At 38.8% G+C, this 21170-nt stretch overlaps 1 protein-coding gene across 14 annotated transcripts in view; it reads left to right on the top strand.

The window, feature by feature from the left end:
* The window catches only part of DMD (dystrophin), a 1316389-nt gene extending 1299461 nt beyond the window's left edge, over positions 1 to 16928 (top strand). For 9 of the 14 annotated variants that reach the window (XM_062600033.1, XM_062599961.1, XM_062599984.1 and 6 more), the window contains one exon: positions 14484 to 16928. In XM_062600033.1, the coding sequence (XP_062456017.1) occupies positions 14484 to 14581 (98 nt within the window). In that variant the 3' untranslated portion in view covers positions 14582 to 16928. Of the gene's footprint in view, positions 1 to 7298; positions 7331 to 14483 lie in introns of all 14 variants that reach the window. The other 5 variants (XM_062599977.1, XM_062600007.1, XM_062600056.1 and 2 more) reach the window with 2 other exon arrangements.
* Positions 16929 to 21170: the final 4242 nt, after the last annotated feature.

Here is a 21170-nt window from a genome sequence, read left to right on the forward strand (position 1 = left end):
ATCGTAGCCAACAATATTGACAAAACTTTTTTTTTTAACCCTAATTTAAAGTACAATAGAAGCAATTTAAGAAACAACAGTTAATGACTGATTTATCTAAAATACAGGAGTTAATTTCCCATGTATAAACAGACAGTGATCAATCGCTTAGAAACTACTGTTTGCTAATGAAGAATAAAAAAGGTTTTAATTTTATTCTGTTGTTGAAGAGTACAGTGCTTTCTGAATAAAACTGACAGAATATGTAGTGTCTACTGCAAAAAAGTTCTGAAATTTTTAACATTAGTTAATATATTAATAAAGAAAGCTAAGTTGTAACTACTTGTATTTGCAATCCAGTGGTTCAAAATAATCAACATATGTAGAATGAATATATTCCTTTATTTTATTCCTCTATTCAGTACCTATGCTAGAAGTAGATTATGTGATCACAAGCATCACTGAAAAAGATTGCAAGAAATATATTGCACACGAAGAGATGATGAAAGTGGAAAAGTATTGGCTAAGACAATCTCCCGCTGAGACAAATGAAAACAACATAGAATTAGTATGTTCAGCTAACAGTTTATTGCCTCAGGTAGACTGATGCAGAGAGCTTCAATTTTTCTCTGCTTAAAATATGATACCTTTATTTTTCTGTCATTGCTCTGTACAGCAGAGTCATCTCTGAAATTCTTGGTCTCTGTAACCAACCCTGTGCATGAAATGCATGTCACTGATTTCAGATTTTCGAAACACAGCTGCTCTGTGTTCTTACGTTCCTGCCTGACTAGTAGCCATAGAGGACAAAAATATTATTTAGCTGCCTGTGGAGCTGCAAGCAAAGAGGAGGCACTATATTATTGCGCAGTCATCATCATCTGTCATTTCCAGCAAAGCAGGCTATAGTTAAAGTTAGAAGAGCTTCTGATGCAACAGTCAGGAGTAGGTATAGGGGTCAGAGAGAATCAGGCTTCGTACAGAACTTTTCTTTTTGGCCTGGTTAAATAACTGTTGAGCTGGGGCAAAATACATACGTTCCATTTTCTTTGGCTACGCAATATAAGATTAGTTTATCTCGCAGAAAAAGTCATTCACTCTTTTGTGAAATTTATCTTAAGTTTTTAGTTAAAGAGATTAGGCCCTCATTTCATTAAGTTTCTCTATTCTTTGTGATAAAATCTTACCATTTGCATGAATGCTAGGTTTGTCTAATTGCCTTTGACTGAAGAATAGGAAGGGTCAGACCTTCTCTGGAAAAAACTAATTTGTCATACAGCCAATTCAAATGGCTTTTCAGTCACTGGATAATACAGAAGGCTCTTGACATTGTCAGTTTTACTGAGATTTTATGCAAATTTCAATTACTGCAGTTTTCTTCTACTCCTGTTTTAATGAATAACTGATATTCAACTGGTATTCCGTAAACAAAGCTTACTTCCACAGATAATTTGCCACAGCATCATTTAGTCTTTTCATTGCTCCCTTCAGTCAGATTCCATATGCATCACGGTTTCTGCTTATGGTTTATAAAACTGCAGAAAGGAGAAAAGGAAGCAAGGCTGACTAGTTGCAACAGACACTGAGTCAGGAGCTGTTGTGCTTTTAAGATGTACACATTTATACCTCATATTTCCAATCTTTAATAAAAGATCAAAGTGTAGTTGCAGAAGAGTTAAAGCAGTCTTGCAAAGCAGCCTCAAAAGAGAGCTACTTCAGGAGGATTCAGGAGTAGTGGAAATAATATTTTATTTCTTTCTGTTACAGGTTGCATCAAATCTCAAGCCATTAGTACATAGGAAGAAACAGGACAATGAGCCCCAAAAAACAATGAGCATAGATCTGTAAAGAAACAGATTTTTCTGTATTAATTCTTACTAAGTAGAATTACAAAACTGTCAGAGGCAAGAAATAGTCATCCCTGTTTTGCATTCAGAAGCATATTTAATTCAAGAGCTTATGAAATATTATTTGAAGGATGAATTAAAGTTAACTTGTACCAAGTGGTACCACATGTAATGCATACTATTTTTGAGAATTAAAACTAAAAGGAAGATAGATTAAATGCTCACAATTGACTAGTGTTAGGAATAGCTTTGTTTACTTCTATACTAATGCTTTAGAAGGAAAATCTGCTCTGATATTCATGGACCATAAAATTTGGCAGAAGCTACAAGGGACATAATGTTCATGGAAACCAACCTAGATTGAAAATCAGAAGACAATCACAAAATGAGATCCAAGTACAGGAAATATCCATACAGATAACCTGAAACATACACATGTCATTAATGGAAGAAATCTGGGAATGTATTAAAAGGCCTGGGAAGTTACTGGCAATACATTAAACGTGGTTTTGCCTTTTGGCCTGTAAAAATAAGCAGGTTAAATTTTAAGCTAAATGTTCAGCTGCAGCTTATCACAGAGTTGGGAGTGATGTACCTTCTGAACCAGAAATATAATTCTGATTATCTCATTACCATTAAGATAACAACAAATTGGAGGATTTCAGAATAATATGACAAGAACAAACTGGACTCTGGAGGCTTTGATTTATGAGAAAAGTTCAAAGAACTAAATAAGTAATGAACAGAGAAAAGGAATGAATTTCTATGCCGGGGTACACAGAAGTATAACTAAGCATCACAGAATTACAAATTAAAAATACTTCATATAAGTATCAAAAACATGTGGAGAGTTAGATTTTATAGGGTCATGAAATAGAATCCTAAGACAAATAAAAACTCTTATTTTGGACTTCTGAAAAAAATGCAATAAAATATAGTAGTAACTAATCTTCACTCATCTAGAGATAGATTCATTTTGATTATGAATTTTTCTAAGTTTTTGCTACATATAGTTGTGTTAAGGACATCAGGGCTTGACATCATTTATTTTGAATTGATTTTAGAGAATCATTGTATTTGTATTAAATCTGTTGTGTCGTAGGCATCTGTAAGCAGATCTCAGGTGAAATAGCCTGTGTTCCTTTATAACTTTTACAGCTTTGTTTTTGCTTCAGTTCAACCTTTTAGCAATTTTTAGCGTTTCCTAAGTAGCCTGTGGCCTCCATGCTCCTTGCACAGCTGGCTATTAGTGCTAAAAGCTGTTTAATTTTTGTAGAGGGAAATTCTGCTGAATACCTGATGATTGCTGTACTTAAGGATTTTTTTTTTCTTTCTTTTAAATATATAAAGTTTCCCATCCATTTCCCCTTTACTTTGCTGCTCCCAGCCAATTCACAACTGCTACAGCTGCTAGAAGCAGCAGCTGTGCTAATTCAAAACAGATGTCAAAGCCAGAGGTCTGACATTTAGTGGAAATCTACTATTAAATAGTGGTTTATTTAACCCTGCTAGATAATGGGCCACAAGGGAAAATATTTTCACACTTTACTAGTGTCTAAACTATTAAGTTTTCAGGGAGTTAGTTCACAAAAAGTGAGACTGGCTTCACAAAGGAGCAGCAGGACAGCATTCTTAAAGCTAAATATAGCTCTGTTGGAGCATTAGTGGCAAACCAAGTTGGACCCACTTCAGGTGGATCTTGTGGTGGATCACACCCTATTTTGTGGCTATGGTTTTGGGAGAAATGCTTTTTATGAATGAAGCTCAGAGGAGAATTTGGGGAACAGAAGACCCTGAGCTAACTGAACTCCATGATAAAGCATCTCATGATTTTGATACAAAGACATTCTTCAGGGATAGTGAAGAAGGGAAAGCAATGAAGTGCTCATTGGCTTAAAAGGCCGTGGTAGCATGTGGAAAATGTAGGGGAGGGCCAGTGCTCGCAATGAACATTTAACATGGTACTGTTTAATACAGATGTTGCATTAAGCAATTAAATTAACAGATCCCACAACAATAAATAAATGACACTAAGAACAGCCTCATCTCTTAAAAGGTTTGTTTCTATTTTTATCTCATCCACATGAAAACATACCACATACATTCTCTCCTCTCACCATGTATCAGCCAGATCCTGCCATGAATATTCACAAATTGGACTAGTAACTTTCATCACTGAAAATACTGCAGTTTCTTTTGTTCTGATAGTAAAACAACTTACTGTTCAAACTTCTAATTTCACATTTTACTGAATCAGTGGAAGAATAGTCTTGAACTACTGTAGTGTAGGGAATGCTTGAAATCTTCCTCCAGCTGAGCCAGCCTGGCCACTTCTGGAGTGTATCCCTCTGTGCTGTGGTACTTCAGACCACATCAGTCAGCCTGAGTGAGCAAGGTTACTTACGACCCTCCTTTGGCACAACAGTACTGTAGTGGCTGAGCTTCTTGCACATGCTCCTTCTGGGATAATGATGGGGAAGACTAGATCTTTTTCAGCTGATAATACTCAGTCCTTATGTAATTAGAGAATATATTGATGAATTTTACAAAACTTAAAACAACTTTTTTTAAAGAAAACAATACTGTTTGTTGATTATCTTCCCCCTGCTGTCCCCTCTCTTGTAACAGAGTTGTGTATGGTGGGAGCAGTGCAGTAGATGCTGTAGGCTTTGTACGCTGTGCTTTGACCTGAAACTGCGTAGATGCGTGAAGTTGTCATTGGTACCTGTGCCTTCAGGATTGATTAGGACTCCCCACCTTTGCGGTGCTATAATATAATGGATTTCAAAAAGAAAAAAAAAAAAAAAAAGAAAAAATCCTCTGTAGAGAGAAATCTTGTTTTGAGCAGGATTAGTACATTAATACCTGCTTAGGGATCTGTGGTTTGTGCATCAGTATTTTGTATCTTACAGAATACAAAGTTTTTGAACTGCTGTGATACAGCCAATCCCATTCCTCTGCAGTTTATACCAAACCATACTCCTTACCTTAAAACTTAAAGACATGCATTCATTCATATGCAAAGATGAAAATAAAGTAAAATCCACTAAACCCTTTTTAATCTTCTTCCAAAGGAAATTAACTATTACTACAATAGTGCTACTCTTCGTTGCTTGTAACAAAGTCTAGGGCTGGTTACTCACCACAGACTTTCCTCAGAAGCTGTTTTGTGTGAAGTAGTGCTATCCCGGCTAGTTTTGAATACGTTCATTTGAAGTGGAATCCAGTCTGTCTCATATATATATTTAAATTAGGCACTGCCTAGCTGAAACATTAGATGCCAGTGCAGACAGGTAGGCATCTCTGAAGACCTGTGGAAGGATCGAGTATTTTGAATGTAGGTAATTCCTCCTCTCCTCTAGACTCAAGCATGACAATATTTTGCCAGATTTCTTTCCTGCCCCACACCCAACTGCAGTTTTTGGAGATCTTGGGTAGACTGTGCTTACCCTGGAGCTCTATCTCAGAAGGCCAAAGAGTGCAATGGATTTTTTCAAGGATTTTCTGTTACAGGCTTTTTTATCAATGAAAAACTCCTTGAGAGGCATTTTTTGAGCATGCATGGTTCCTGAGCTAGGCACTGAAAGAGGTTGCAAGCTGGGCAGGGACTCTATATAGTCTTAGAAAGATAGGGCAGGGCAGGCAGAATGGACTATGCTCAAGTCTTTCGTAGGTTTTAGCAACCTTGGTTCCAAAGCAGTCAGGCCCTGGGTGACAGGAACAGACCTTTAATTAATAAAAGCTATCTAACCAGAATAGCACAAAACTCTGCGTGGAGACAAGTGTAGCCTGTCAAGACACAGGCCAAGTAAGACTACGGTGAAGTCCTTAAAAGTGAAGCTACTTGTTGAAGCTAGCGGTCAGTCTCGTGCTAATGCTTCTGCATCACCATCATGTGCAGTACAGACATAGTCGAAGCTCCTCCTAGAATCAGAATAAAAACCCACATACAAAACAGGATTTAGAGTGCACTATTATCATTTCTAGTAGTAAATAAGCTATTAGGAAGAGGGTCAGGGGAAGGAAGGGGAAAAAAGACTGTGTTTGATAAATCATAACCGTCACATCCAAGGCTCTTCACAGGTTATCCCCTTCTTTTCTATTACCTTTATTTTGTACTTGAACAGTGGCCCTAACCTGTGATTGATCAGTGATGCCATTTACTTCTGCCTTGCCTTCCTTCCTGTTACCTGTGTTGCTATGTTTTCAGTTCAATACCTCAGCTATCTCTGTTGCTGACCTTCATTTTGCTCCCTGTAAAAAAAAATCTGCAAAGTTATTTGTGGTCTTTCTTCCCTGCCTTCTGCAGCAGGCCCTGATGCCTAAAAAAAAAACTTTGACAGCAATTAGGTTGCTTCTGTGCTGACCTGTGCATATTCTTTCATTTGTATTTCTCTCTCTCTCTCTCCATTGTCGTATACATTGTTTCAGTTATTATGTTTACAATAACTCTGGGGCAAAAATCATCCTCTTCGATGGACAGCATCTGCCTCAATGCCTTTCTTGACTAGGACTAAACGTCTGATAGTCTAGTCTGAAGATAGCAATATTTTATTGACATGGGTTGTATGATGGGAAAGAGGGGGATGTTTCTAGTGCTGATTGACACCTGACTTTCTTTTTTTTAAAACAAATAGACTACAATAAGTATTTGAGAAAAATCTATCTAATCAAAGTATGACTTCTTTGAAGGCTTGTAAGGACCATTGTTTCAGCTTAAAGCCATTACTAACTTCAGTTTTGTCAGTGTATCTTAAAAGTGATGAGAAACTTGACTTTTTTTCCCCTTTGCTTGCTTTTCTTCCCCTCTTTCTCCATGCTGCCCAAGCTTTACAGTGCTTACAGATTAACTTCTTGGGAAAATCTTCAGTGGTTTATTTATCTTGAATGTGAGAACAGGATTTCATGGTGTTAATATTCCAATTTAATAGCTTTAGTGTAAATGTGCGTGTGTGTGTGTGTGTATATATATGAATATATAAATGTATGTGTATATGCATGCATGTATATATTCATATATATATGTGTATGTGCATGTAAGCCGTAATAAACTGTAAAGTGTTCAAATGAATTAATGTTGACATCAAGAGAAACATGATTTTACCTGTAATGTCTATTGTGGAAGTACTAAAACTGACAATCTACATGCTCAGAAAATGAATTCAGGTTTTTGTTTGCCACCCTTATCTTCAACTGAAAAGGTTGTAAGTTGGTTTTAGTAGTTTTCTGAAATGTATTTGTTAGGCTAAAACCAAGCATCAGTTTACAGAACTATTCTTCAATAAATGAGGTCAGAGTCATCAGAGGATTTCAGTGCACTTTCAGGTTTTTTTTAAAGCAGAAATATGTTTATTTTATATTAAATTCCTAAATAGAAATTCAAGTTTCTCTTATAGTATAAAATATATATATTCATGTGTGTTTTTGTTTCTTTTCTGATATTTTTACCACTTCCTCTCTCTGTTCCTAAAGGAAGAAATGCCCCTGGAAAGCCAGTAAGAGAGGTTAGTGAGATGCAGGCTCACTGCCATGGCTTCTGTTTGTCACATCTTGCTTTCTGTGTCCAGCATGCGTGTGACGGGCACATGGGTTTGCTTTGATTCTTTTGAAGGGTGGGGGTTATTTTATTTTGTTTTTACTTTTGTTTGTTTTTGCTGAGTGCATTTCACATGTGTGCTCTAATAATACTGTACCTCTCAACTTTCAATGGAGGTAGTGTTAGCTCAGGGATGTGTTTTTTCTTGTATCCTCCCACAGATGGAAACTCAGGAATGGGGAGGATAAAACAATAGACTGAAGCTAAGCCTTTCTATGCGATATATGATCAACAAATGTGTTGCTGTCGCTGACTTCTATTATGTTATTCTCATGTTGTTATATGTAAACAAGATAGAGAGGTCCATGGCCCTCACTATTCTGCTTATATACCTGCAATTTTTTTAATGTATATTTACCAATGTACAAACCATGATCTCCGGCAATTAAAGTCAATATTTTTTTCCTTTGCTGTAGAACAGTGAGAGTTGAGAGGTATAAGGGATTCAGGTTTTGATTTACTGATACACTTTTGCATAATGGAGAATTCTACTAACATTCACAAACTCCACAGTGTTGTATTTAGCCGTGTAAATTGTTATGGTATTCACTGTGTGCTTTAGACATGATCGGTTTGATGCTAAAGTAGAGTCTAGAATTTGTACTTTGCTGCTTATTAATGGAGGAAAGTGTTTTGTGCTGTGTTGTTATAGCACGTTTTAAAGTATTTCCAAAGAGCCTTTATTTTTCATCTATGAAACTGTTCTTCACTCTCCAACCCAGTATACTGTTTGAAAGATGATTTGCTAGAGAAAATTATTATTAAAATATTCAGAGACTGCCTGAGTGCAATTGCAGGTAGCTGTGAAATGACCTTTCCCGCACAGATGATATTTAGTGTGGGTGAGGCAAGAATTGAAGGTGGCCCAGCTCACAAATGTACATCTGCTTGGAGTGGAGAGAGGGGCTCATGAAAACACACAACAATGGGTTTTTTAGCTGCATTGTTGTGAACCCCCAATAATTGATAGGCTATGCTGTATAAGCTAGGATTTCTTGTAGTATGGTTCCCTCAAATGCAATGGTTCTCTGCATTTGCTGTAGAAGCTTGCACACATCCAGAGCTATTCTGAGGAGTAAGATCCTCAGTGCAGATACATCTGTTCTCAAGTGTCAGGTACCTTCATAGTGATCAAAAAGAGTGCTTGAGAAGTCATCAAACAGATTATATCAGTTCAGAAATTCTGTGGGATTGTTTTCATATTCAATACATCACATTATTGGCCTGAAAGTTCTGAGAATTGCTCTCCAATTCAACAGAGCAGATTGGTGATTTCCATGATCCTCATTCATATTTATATATGTTGTTAAGAAAAAGTTCTACTGCTTAGGGTATATTTCACACAATTAAAAAAAAAAAAAAAAAAAAAAAAAGTTTAAAAAATGTGCAATTTTTCAATTGGATTCCAGTAGTTTAACCCTAAAAATGTTGACTTCTTCAGTGAATTGCCTAGCACTCTCCAATTCTATTTGTGCTTGCTGGCAGTTCCAGAGGGTGCTTAGTAACTTGCAGATCTCAATATAAAACACAATTCTCTGCATGCTTATGAAGTATGTGAGCTGATTTATAGAATAGCTTTTGCTTTATATGTGAATACATTTGTGCAAAGTCAGATCATGCAGTTTTAAACCCACCAGACTAGGTTTTGATCCCATTACTCACATTAGGTATTGTCTTCATGAGTAATCCCGTGGATTTCATGGCATTACTCGATATGAATAAGGGTATCAAAATCTGAGCCGCCAACAGGAAGGATTTTTCTTTTATGGGAGAAGAGTTAGAAATCTGTTCTGCTGAAATAGACACTGCATTGTGTTGGGGTTTCTTAATTTACTTTCTGTCCGCTCTTTACAGTCCAAATACTCCACATTTATTTCTGTGACAAGTTGTAGTGTGAGATTGATATTCAATTTCTGTGTCCTCAACCAAGGGCCTTAATTCCAGTATGGTTTCTAAAGCAAATTCAGCAGATATGAAACACATCCTTCTATATGTGACCAGAAATGATATAGTTAACATCTGCAGAAATAGATATCCCCTGCTTTAAAAGCAAATACACCTGTGTTAATGTTTCTTCCATTTTATAAGACTAAGGTAAAACTATCTATATCCATTTTGAGCTTTATTGCTGCATTTCAAAGTGTGCTAGATTTTTTCTTAAACAGTATCGGCTCTTAACCTTTCAGTGCCTCAAGCATGGAGAAAACTTCTTCAGCTTTAACATTAAAGAAAATGAATTAATGACTTCTTTGGCTGAATTAGATTAAAAATATTAATACCAATGAGTGGAAAGCTATGGTCTGTATTTTAAAAGTGGTTTTGGGCCAATATTTTTCTCATTTGCCTCTTAATTTAAAAATGTCAGTACCTTATATTTGAGTCTCACAGAGGCCAAATAAGCAAGTATTCAACAGAAAAAGCACAGCTATGTAGAAACAGGCAGTGTATTTGAGCTCTTAGGTATAATTTAGGTAAAGAAAAGGATGCATTCATTACACATACAGTGTCAGGAAATGCCTGCATATATCATTCCCAAACATTTACAGTCTTGATTGTCCAAGATGTTACTCCCATGTGCAAAAGAGGCAAAATCCTGACCCCAGTCACTCAGCCACTGGTATTTTTCCCCTGCACCATTAAAAAGAAGTGTTTAACATGACTGCCATTGAAAGGGAGCTTGGAAGCCCTTTCCAAGGAAGGAACAGCACAGGGGAAGCCAGCTCCTCAGTTCTTAGACAGATGTCAGAAAAAGATTCATATAAAATCTACACCTTACTCTTCTGCATAGATCAGTTAGGAGCAGGTGAAGTACTACAAATCTAAGTCAGACTCCTTTTCTAATCTGCTTCTGGTATGGTTAAAAGGGAGCCCAGGTAAAAGGACTTCTGTCTTTTATTGTGTGTTACAAGACTCTACACAGGCTAGTGACTTCAGTAATGCTAATGTTGTTCCAGTGCTAAGCACCTTTCCTCTGAAGCATGAAGGAGCAGGGGAAAGAACAAACCTGAAACTTGGTAGATGTCATTAGAAAAATACAGAAAACTCAATGAGACTGTGTAATGGAAGGCTTAGTTTTGGCTACTGCAGAAAAATCAATATAGCATCATGACCCAGTGAGTTCTAAACCAATATGGAAGCTTGCTGGACCCAGTGATACACCCTATTCCTCTACTGGAGGAATGACTATGGGTGCAAAGCTGACAGAGGCGAATGTAGACCAGCTCCAGAGCCACCATTGTTCAGAGCTCTGCTGCTTAACTTAAACCAAAACTGGTGGTGGTGCAATGACACCCAGCAGATTCACTAGCTGAATGGCTGAAGCACAGTTACATTGCCTGCTGTCCTTGCCCATCCACCTATCTCATGACTGTGGTGGAAGCTGCAGTCCCCAGGCTGTTGCAGTTTACAATCCAGCTATTAACATTAACTCAAATCAGCAGTGGTTTATGGTTGTGCCCTGAATTGTAAACTTGGATGGCTCAGGGACAAGCACATGACTGTTAAGCTTTTCTGCAGAGGAGATTATAACCTGTGCTGGGAAGACAGCATGGACGATGTGGGAGGGGTGGGAGGTCATATCTCCTTAATCACTGCAGCATTGCTCTCTGCAGCGTTTCTGGAGGCAGATCAGATTTGAAGCATGATTATTTCAAAAACACAGCAGCAGTTAAAGAAAAAAGAAAAAGCTCTAGCACACATTTCTGTACTTTTTCTGCATGAAGAGTATGTCTAGGGATCTCTGAATTCTTAAGGTTTTCTTGGCCCGTGCTTTAGTTACCTCTATAATTTAATAGTTCTAAAAGACTTTTTAAAATAATTTTATGTTTTTGGATTGGAGCTATTCTTTCTAGACATAGATTCTTTTGTAAAATGGGCTTGCCTTTGTTACCTTTGCAGCTCTGTGACTGATAGATAAAAAAAATTATTAACAAGTACTAAATGTTTCTGAAGATGAGGTTTTGTGGTTTAGGTTGGTATAAATCTATAGAATGGTGATCAGTCTTCCTGAGCTGAAAATGAATAATGTTGGAGTCCCTGAAAAGTGTGGGGATCCCATCATTGTTTCTACATGTAGCAGATCACAAAATAGCTGAATTAGAGATTATGAGCCTGCAACCAGTATTACCTCTCATTGCTGTTTACCCAGCATCTTGATACCTTCCTTTCTCGTGTCTGTGAACTGTTGCAGGTGAGAGAAGAAGAAGAAGCAGCACTTTTAAAGCCTAGAGGCTGCTTGAAAGTAGCTTGTGGAGTCAGAATATTTATGAGGATGCCATAGATTATGCAGGTTACACCAAGGTTATTCCAATAAAGCTTTGATAGTACATGTGCAAATACACCTAAGCATGTCAGAATTTCAGACAAATAGACCAAACCAGTGGCAATTATGTCTCTGTTTCCATAAGCATCTCCCATCTAAAATATGTTGCTGCTTTCCTATTACTTTGTCCAATTTTGCTTTTCATGGTGCAGTTCGCTGGACTGGTCTCAGCCAGAGGGACTGCACTATAATAGAGTTAGATTAAGATTAAGGAGTGTTACTAGAATTGCGTGTGAAAGATTATTCTAGCATTTAATTACAATCTGTGTGGTGCAGGCAAGAGGTATTATTCGTTACATCTAAAATAAATGTGGTAGCATACACTTACTTTAAGCTATATTTTGACTTGACAGGAATTTTTCATATACAATTACTATATATTTTGATGAGCCAATTATAAATTGTTGTTTAGAATGAGTAGGATGGTTATTCATTAATGATTTATATATGCAACTACTGTTTGATGCATCAATTTATCTGTATATTAGTATTAGTACCAAGAAGTCATCATATTAGAACCAAATATTTCTTTATATTGATATGTGGCAAACTGTGCCATAGCTCCCCAGAAAATGGACAAATTGCCAAGTAGTTAACATTTAGATAGGGAACATTTTTAAAGATGTTGTGAATACTTGAAAAAGTCACTCAAAAAAATCAGAATTTGAATGTGAAAAGTGGTAATTGTTCTCCTTAAAAAAATGGCTCTGGTTATTTTCTGAGGTCATTTTTTTCTATTCCATAAGTGGTGGTGAATATTAACTAACGTCACTCTCAGCTTCTTGGTACTGAAAAATGTCAGCAACACATGATTACCATAATATTTAAATATTTGGAAGAGTATAGTCTTTACCGTATTTTTAGGAATTTGATTTACCCCACACGAAAGATTTATTCCTGTTGCTAGAAAAAAACAGTTGTGTCAGGAAAAATGACCCTGTAGATAGGGCAGTGTTAACAATCAGGTTCTTCATGTACTTCACAGATAGGGACTGTGACATCTGTATCCTGGTTACCCTGGTCATATCCTGTCTTCATTTGGGTACTCGTTCCTCATGGACCATGCCGAGGGCTCAGGAGCCAGACTACTACAAAGTGTCTCTGTGAAACACTGTTGTGGGCAGACAGTGTTGCACCTTCAATGCTTCTCCAAACACTCTATCACAAGTAATCCCATAGAGTAAATCAACCCCCTCAGGCCATAGCAACTTAGTTTGTTGAGTAATACTTCCCCTGTTGCATGTTTCCAGTTTCTGGCACCCAGCAGCTTGAATTGGAGGTCACGTGCACTTCTTTCATTTAAATAACTCTTGTGAGACATTTCTTCTGTGATTTTTTTCTAACTCATTTATATGTTTGGCTTCAACATCAGCCTGTGGCGATGAGTACTGTAATGTAATTATGTGCTGTGTAGAATATAATTTCCTTCTGCTTGTTTTAAAACCTATCTGATCATTCTTCTTTGTCCTTGAAAGAAAACTGGAATGCTCAGTCCTTGGTTTGGATGTCCATATTTCCTGCTTTTCTAGATCATATTCTAGTTCATATTCCATCTTCAGTCATATTTTTTCAGGGGGCTGAACCCAGTTGGGATCCAGTTGTTTAAACCACGTTGCCTCTGTCATTTGAGAGGCCAGAGGGGATATGAGACAGTCGTATAGGACTGCAGGTCTGACACAGGACTTGCAAGAGACCCACGCTCTTCTGAACAGCTGGGCGCAGGGAAGGCCAAGTGCCTAGAACGGCACTCGAGCCTACCTTTAGGCAACATCTCCCAAGTCTGCCTAGTCTCTAACTGTGTTGAAGCCAGTCCATACTGCTGGTAACATTGCTACCAGTCCCGTTCCAGCTGTGCTAACATTAGAGTGAGAGGAATTTACTCATTTTGTCTCCAGAATTCTGCTCCGCATTTATGTAATGTTTTTGTGTAGAAGGTTTACATGTTATGGTTATATTGTCTCTGGACTTTACAGTGGTTACTGGTAAGGAGAAATGCACAAATAAACCACTGGATGGTAGTTACTTGATAGCTATGAGATCTTTGTTTTTGCTAAACTGCTGTCTGAAAGGCAATAGATTTTATGAAAAAGACAGAATGAACTGAATTATACAACCATTTAGTTTGGTCACCATTTTTGGTACCCGTGCAGATATCCTGTTGGCAGCTCTTCACTTTTTAATGATTTGGTTGAATACTGCTGATTTGTATGTTTCTATTTTTTTTCCTTGATAGAATCTTGATTGGTCAGACATCTGTAGCACCAGTTGGAAACGTTCTGTGATGTCAGGGGATTTAAGAGTTGCTTTTGGTGAACATTCATAGTAATAATACAGCTTGATCACCATTGGGTTTTTGAAGATGCCAGTAGTTTCCTTTATACTGAAAGTATTTTGGGTTCTTTAAAAGATTTGTAACAGTTATAAAGAAGGACTGTAAACTAATGTGTGTTTTATAAAAATAATTGCTTATAGTCATGAGTATATGTCAATATAGTTTGCCTTAACCATTCAAGCTGGTACTGTGGTTAGTTTTTCCAAAATCAACAACTTTTGCTAATGATGACCTATTATACTCATCCAGGAGACTTCTGGAAACAGTACTCTGTAGTGTATTTAACTAGGGATATATGGAAAGCTGAAGTTACGTATATGTGCTTAGCCTTTTCTGTAAAATATTCCTAACAACCTACTGCCTTATCTTTTTAATTTCGTGTCCTCTTTTTTTGACTTTGTTTTTCAGGCAACAATGTAGGGAGCCTTTTCCACATGGCAGATGACTTGGGAAGAGCAATGGAAACCTTAGTTACAGTCATGACTGATGACAAGGTGTTAGAATAGCAAGATGTGTTTTACAACTTCAGGCGTCCCGCATGGTTTTTATAATATTCATACTACAAAGAGGATTAGACTGTAAGAGTTTACAAGAAAACAAATCTATATTTTTGTGAAGGGTAGTGGTACTATACTGTAGATTTCAGTAGTTTCCTAAGTCTGTTACTGTTTTGTTAACAATGGCAGGTTTTACACGTCTATGCAATTGTACAAAAATTATAAGAAAACTACATGTAATATCTTGATAGCTAAATAACTTGCCATTTCTTTATATGGAACGCATTTCGGGTTGTTTAAAAAAAATTTATAACAGTTATAAAGAAAGATTGTAAACTAAAGTGTGCTTTATAAAAATAATTGTTTATAGAAACCCCCTTAAAAACACAAAAAAAATACTGAGGCAGTGCATTTGTTTAGCATCATTTCAGCTCTGTAACTGCATCAGAGAGAGATTCATGTTCTGTGTTCTTTTCCTTGCCAATCAAAAAGAAAAAATATATATTTCCTGAAGCAACACCAAAACAGCCGACTTGCATCATTTCTTGTTGTTTTTGGCTGACTAGAACTGTCTTAAAAAAATCTCCTGGACTTCCAATGAAAGTAGTTATTCACCTCTTTCCAATAAAATTGAGAATTACATCCGTCATAGAGCTAGTTTGCAATAATTAAGTGAAAGAGCACATTACATGACAGCCTGCAAAAAAATAATTTAAAAAAAAAAAAAAAAAAGAAGGGAAGGGAAAGGGAAGAATTTAGTGACTATCCTCCACATCAGCTGACTAAGTTCCTGAATGTTATTAGTAAAGAAACGTAGAAATTGCCTTACCGGATTAAACCTTTGGACCTTACTGTTTGGTCCCTTGCTTCCGTGAGTGGCCAGCGCCCAGTGCTTCAGCAGAAGTTCGCCTCAGCTCTGCCCATCCACTGTTGCCCTCAGCGACACTTTTGCTGTACCTGAGAGAAGAAGGGGGGCCATTCCTTCCCAATTCCTTGCATGGGATCAACTTCTGGTGTGAAGCACAAGGAGATCACTCACAGAGCATCTTAGCTTGTGTAGCTACCTATGTTGTTCATGAACATAAAGCTACTTGATTCTATGGATAATACAAACAGATTTCCACACTCCCTGACTCAGCCTGCTGTAGCAGCTGGTCCCAAGGAGCTGTAACACAGCAAGCGACCTTTGGGAAAGGCTGTGGAGGAATTACTGCTGTTCTTATATGTATATGGTGATCAGGTGAAGGTAGCCACACTGCTCCGTAAGATATTTATCATCAAAACAAGGGTCCTGATACTTTGTCCCTCCCTGTTTCTCTCTGCAAGTAATACCGCACAATTAACAATAAAGTGAGAAAGAGAGAAACTGATAGACAAACAGATTAGCCAGTTTAACTGCAGCTCATCAGAGGTAGGCTTAGGTGAGAGGTGCTGTCAGCAAAAGCTTTACCACTTCATCTTCTTTACCAGCTTTTAATTTTATCTTAGAGTACATAGAAACACACCATCTGACTTTATATTGCAAGAGTAAAATCTGTTACCTCTTCTTGTATGAAGTGTAATTAAACTTGGGAAAGATTTTATTTTGAATGCTAGTTAACATTGAACATGGCTAGTCATGCTATTTCTACCTCACTTTGGTTTTGTGGTGTTCCTGACAATTACATACAGATAATGTAACATCATCACCACTTGTCCATTGTGTGAACAGGTCTCATCATTTAAATAATAATAATTTACATAAAGTAAGTACAATCCCCCCAAACATCTGCTTTCACGATAAAGAGCTTTTTTAACACTCTACTACAGTAGGAACCCTGTGCATTTCTTGTAGTCTTTTTTTATAAGAAGATTTAAATTGAGATCTGAGAAAGGAATGTGTTTCTTTTTTTTTCTTTATCTGTTAAACTTTCTCTTCAGAAAATTGGAGGAAAATGGATTGCACGGTTGTTTTCATCAGGGTTTTGTTTGTTTTACTTTCTTGATCTTAGTTTTGGAGTGAGTCTGTCAAAAATATTTAAAAAGTTGAAAGCTTTATCGCTGCTTTTTAAAGCATAATTTGGGAATTATTTCATATTCCTTATAACAACAAAGTATTAAACTGTAAAACATAATCAGTGTAACTGAATACGTAAATACCATATGGCATGTTATTTCATTGTTAGTACTGGTTTATTACTTGAGTATCATATATTGTGTTTTAACACCAACACTGTAACATTTACTAATTATTTTTATAACTTCTGTTTTACTGCATTTTTCACAACATATCAAATTTCACCAAATATATGCCTTACTATTGTATTATATACTGCTTTACTGTGTATATCAATAAAGCACGCAATTATGTTATAAAGGTGTAGTGTTATTACTGGGGGTCAGCATTCATCTTGTGCATCACTTTTGCACAGATAGTGTTAGGTATTGATGATATGCGCAGCACATCATACTGCCAATTTATGATGAATACTCCGTTCCTCAGATATGTATGCAGCAGACTGCCAATGCAGAGTGCCAATGACAGTACTCAAGATCTGACTGGAGGATAAAAGAGCCTCCTCCTGGTTTTGTTTTTTCTCTCCATTAACACTTCGGGCAAAGCAGAAGTGACTTCAAGCAAACAGGCTGTTTTATGGAAATGGTGTGTTCTGCTTCAGCAGTAGGGAAAATTTGGTTCCATCCATGAACAGTTTTGTTCTGTGAAGCGACTATAGCATTTGCATTGCTAGAAATTGCAAGATTATGCTTGCCCCCATCCTCACTGCCTCGCTCTCAAAATATTTCTATGCACCTGAGTTTTTATCTAGAGACATCATCATCCTGACATACTGATAGCAACATTAAACTGTGATGTTGGCTGCTGCTGTTTGTTCTGTCTTGATAATGTACAGTGGCAGGGCAACCTGTGCTTTTCAGAGGTTGTCAGTCCTGTGCTTTCTGCTTCATCTCAGAAGCAAGATTCAGATGAATCAGTGAATGACCAAGTTTAACACTGCTTCACTGCCACCAAGCATAATACTCTTTAACCCCTCTTTCGGGGGATTTGGAAAGTGTATTCCAATCAAAGAGAGGTTGATCATAAACATCTCATATTTAAGCACAAGAAACATGCATAGATTTTAATCACCAAACTTCACTCAGTGGTATCATGTTTCTGTCTTTGGGTTATCTTTCACAGAATCACAGAATTGTTGATGTTGGAAAGACTTCTGGAGATGATCTAGACCAATCCCCTTGCACAAGCAGCTCTTGCAGCCTTTCCTTATAGGGGAGATGCTCCAGCCCTCTGATCATCTTTGTAGCCCTACTCTGGACTCTCTCCAGGAGCTCCATGTCTCTCTTGTAGAGGGGAGCCCAGAACTGGACACAGTACTCAAGATGAGGCCTCCCCAGGGCTGAGTAGAGGGGCAAGATCACCTCCCTTGGTCTACTGGCAACGCTCTTCCTAATGCAGCCCATGATTCCATTGGCCTTCCTGGCCACAGGGGTACATTGGTGGCTCACGGTCAACTTGTTTTCCACCAGCACTCCCCAGTCCTTCCCTGCAGAGCTGCTCTCCAGAAGGTCAGCCTGCTCAGGACCCTACACTTGCCTTTGTTGAACTTCATGAGCTTCCTCTCCGCTCAACTCTCCAGCCTGTCCAGATCTCTCTGAATGGCAGCACAGCCTTCTGGCTGATGCATCAGCCACTCTTCCCAGTTTTGTATCATCAGCAAACTTGCTGAGGAGGCACTCTGTCCATTGATGAAAAAGTCGAACAGGATGGGACCCAGTACTGAGCCCTGGGGAACTCCACTAGCCACAGGCCTCCAACTAGACTCCACACCACTGATGACGACCCTGTGAGCTCTGCCTTTCAGCCAGTTCTCAATCCACCTCACTGTCCGCTCACCTAACCCACACTTCCTGAGCTTCTCTAGGAGGATGTTACAGTGAGAAAAGCCTTGCTGAAGTCAAGGGACACAACATCCACTGCTTTGCCCTCATCTACCCAGCCAGTCATTCCATCAGAGAAGGCCATCAGATTGGTTAAGCAGGATTTCCCCTTGGTGAATCCATGCTGACTACTCCTGATCACCTTCTTTCCCCTCACATGCCTAGAGATGACATTCAGGAGGAGCTGCTCCAACACCTTTCCAGGGACGGAGGTGAGGCTGACGGGCCTATAGTTGCCTGGGTCCTCCTTCTTGCCCTTCTTGAAGACTGGAGTGACACTGTCTTTCTTCCAGTCCTCAGGCAATTCTCCATGTCCTTTCAGAGCTGATGGAGAGTGGCCTCGCAATGACCTCCACCAGCTCCCTCAGCACTCATGGGTGCATCCCATTGATGCGCATGGACTTAAGGGTGTCAGCTTTGCCCAGATGATCTCTAACCCGATCCTCCCCAAGCAAGGGAAAGTCTTCCTTTCTCCAGACTTTCCTCTGTGGTCTCCAGGCTCTGGGATTCCTGAGGGCTGGCCTTAGCAGTAAAGACCAAAGCAAAGAAGGCATTCAGTAACTCTGCCTTTGGTGGTAAAAAAAATGTATAGAAGCAAAAATAACTATATCTTTGTAAGTGATTTTGTTGATCTAGTGAAGAGTTGGGAATCTCCCTGCTTCATTCATTTGAGAAAGTAAATATGCATCCTATCCTATCCCTTCCTCTTCCAGACTTGAGTTACTCAGGATTCACTCCTACATACATGAATCACCATGTGCTTTGCTGTGCTGCAGTCTTGTCTGAACATTACAATCCACAAAGTGCAGCCGCCCTCAGTGACAAAAAGTCACCTACTTAATTTAATTAAGTTAAGAGGAAGGATAGCATTCTCCATATTACTAGTGCTGAAGTTGGTTGCACATGAGGAGGTGCTGTTGGTTTTTTATGCCTGGCCCTATGCCCCCAGGGTGAGTTTTATGGATACTCTTATTAAATACCTAAATGAATTGGAACCTTAAATGGCTCATGAGCAAGGAAGACAAGAAAAGGAATGCTTCCTCATCCCTTTACTGCACTCGAAGGAGCAGAGAAGGCAAAACCACATATGTATATTGTGACTTTCCTTTACCAGGCTGGGGTTGTTACAGGCAACTTCCAACCCTGGTCCTAAAGATGCCACGTTATGTGCTGGCTCACATGGCCCGCAAGGTCCATACCAATTGATGCTAATGTGGTTAGCATAACATATGTGAACTGATGCTGCAGTAAGTACTGCAGCTCTTAAAGGAAATGTGTAACGACTGCCAGTCATCTTTATCAATTTTCCCACTTCTGCAACCCAGTTAATTTATAAGCCCTTGCATCTCAGCAATAAAAATGAGTATTTCTCAATGGCTCTTAAGCACGTTTTTCTTAGTTATTTTAGGCTAGATTAACTCCTTTAAAAACAAGACTGTCAGCCATTCAATATGCTTCCTTCATTCTCTGGGAAGAGAAGAAGATTACATTTCTCTAATTTTGATTACAGTGGTTACTGTGCTGCAGTTTACAAATAAACTTCCACCTGTATGATGCCCACTGAGGCCATGCACTTGCCTCACGCAATTCCCACTGCATGCCAATGGGGAAAAATGTCCAAGGCTGAGGGCACTGTCTGCTGGTAATCTCCTGCTGACCTACCTGAGTGCGTGCTGCCTGTGCCCACAGCCCAGTTTAGCTGGACACCCTTACACAGAACAAGCTTCACAGAGCACCCTATAAAATATACTCGTTTTTAGCCTACCTACGCTCAACCAAGAGCTGTTGCTTGTAATTCTTTCCCAGCAACAGCTTTTTAGCTGGCTGTGGAGATACATCCCCTGTTACTTTTACACTGGGGTACCCTACAACCACAACCAGCTTTGCGAGAGTGGGGGCTCAGCGCTAACACCACCGCGAGGGCGTTGCTCACCCGGCGTTGCAAAGGCAGCAGCGGCCTGGCCCTGGTCCTGCGCCGGGGACAAAGCAGCGCAGTACCAGCCCCTGGTGCTTTTCGCAGACCCCGGGCCCCTGCAGGCCCTCTGTGCCGGCACCCTGGCACCCAGCACCCTCTCCCCTTTGAGGCTGCGACTCCCCTCCGAGATTGCACCAGCAATTTGTTCCACCTCACTTCTGCTCGTTAGAAGATGCTGTTTCTCTGTACAAGAAAAATGATGCTGCTTGCACCAGCTGAGACATGCTACTACAACACAGAAGTCCTTTTAAGCTGATAATACTGCTTACGAGCTAAGGAAAATGATTACAGCAAATGTTTAGTAGCTTACAGTTCTAAAAGCTTGGTTAAAAGCAGTTGTGGTTAAGAGAGGAATGAGATTCAAGGAAATCTTGTAGCTATAGAAGCGAACTGGTGGGATTTACAACTACACCAAGTTGCTGTTTCAGCCTATTGCTTAAACCCTTACTACTTGCAAAGCTCAGCCTCACATTTGTCAGACAACTTGGTAATTGTCAGTTGTCAGGACTCTCCATATTTTGTTATAATCTGAGCCTTACAAAGGATGTATCATTTATGTAGTAGCGGCGCGTGCTTTTTGCTAGCTGTGGCCAAACAAGTTCTCCCCACATGCTGACATAAGTACTCCACTGCATGTAAGATTCATACACACGGACACGGACACACATACAGACACACAGAGCCATG

This window comes from Rhea pennata, chromosome 1 (assembly GCF_028389875.1).
Source record: "Rhea pennata isolate bPtePen1 chromosome 1, bPtePen1.pri, whole genome shotgun sequence".
Taxonomy (NCBI): domain Eukaryota; kingdom Metazoa; phylum Chordata; class Aves; order Rheiformes; family Rheidae; genus Rhea; species Rhea pennata.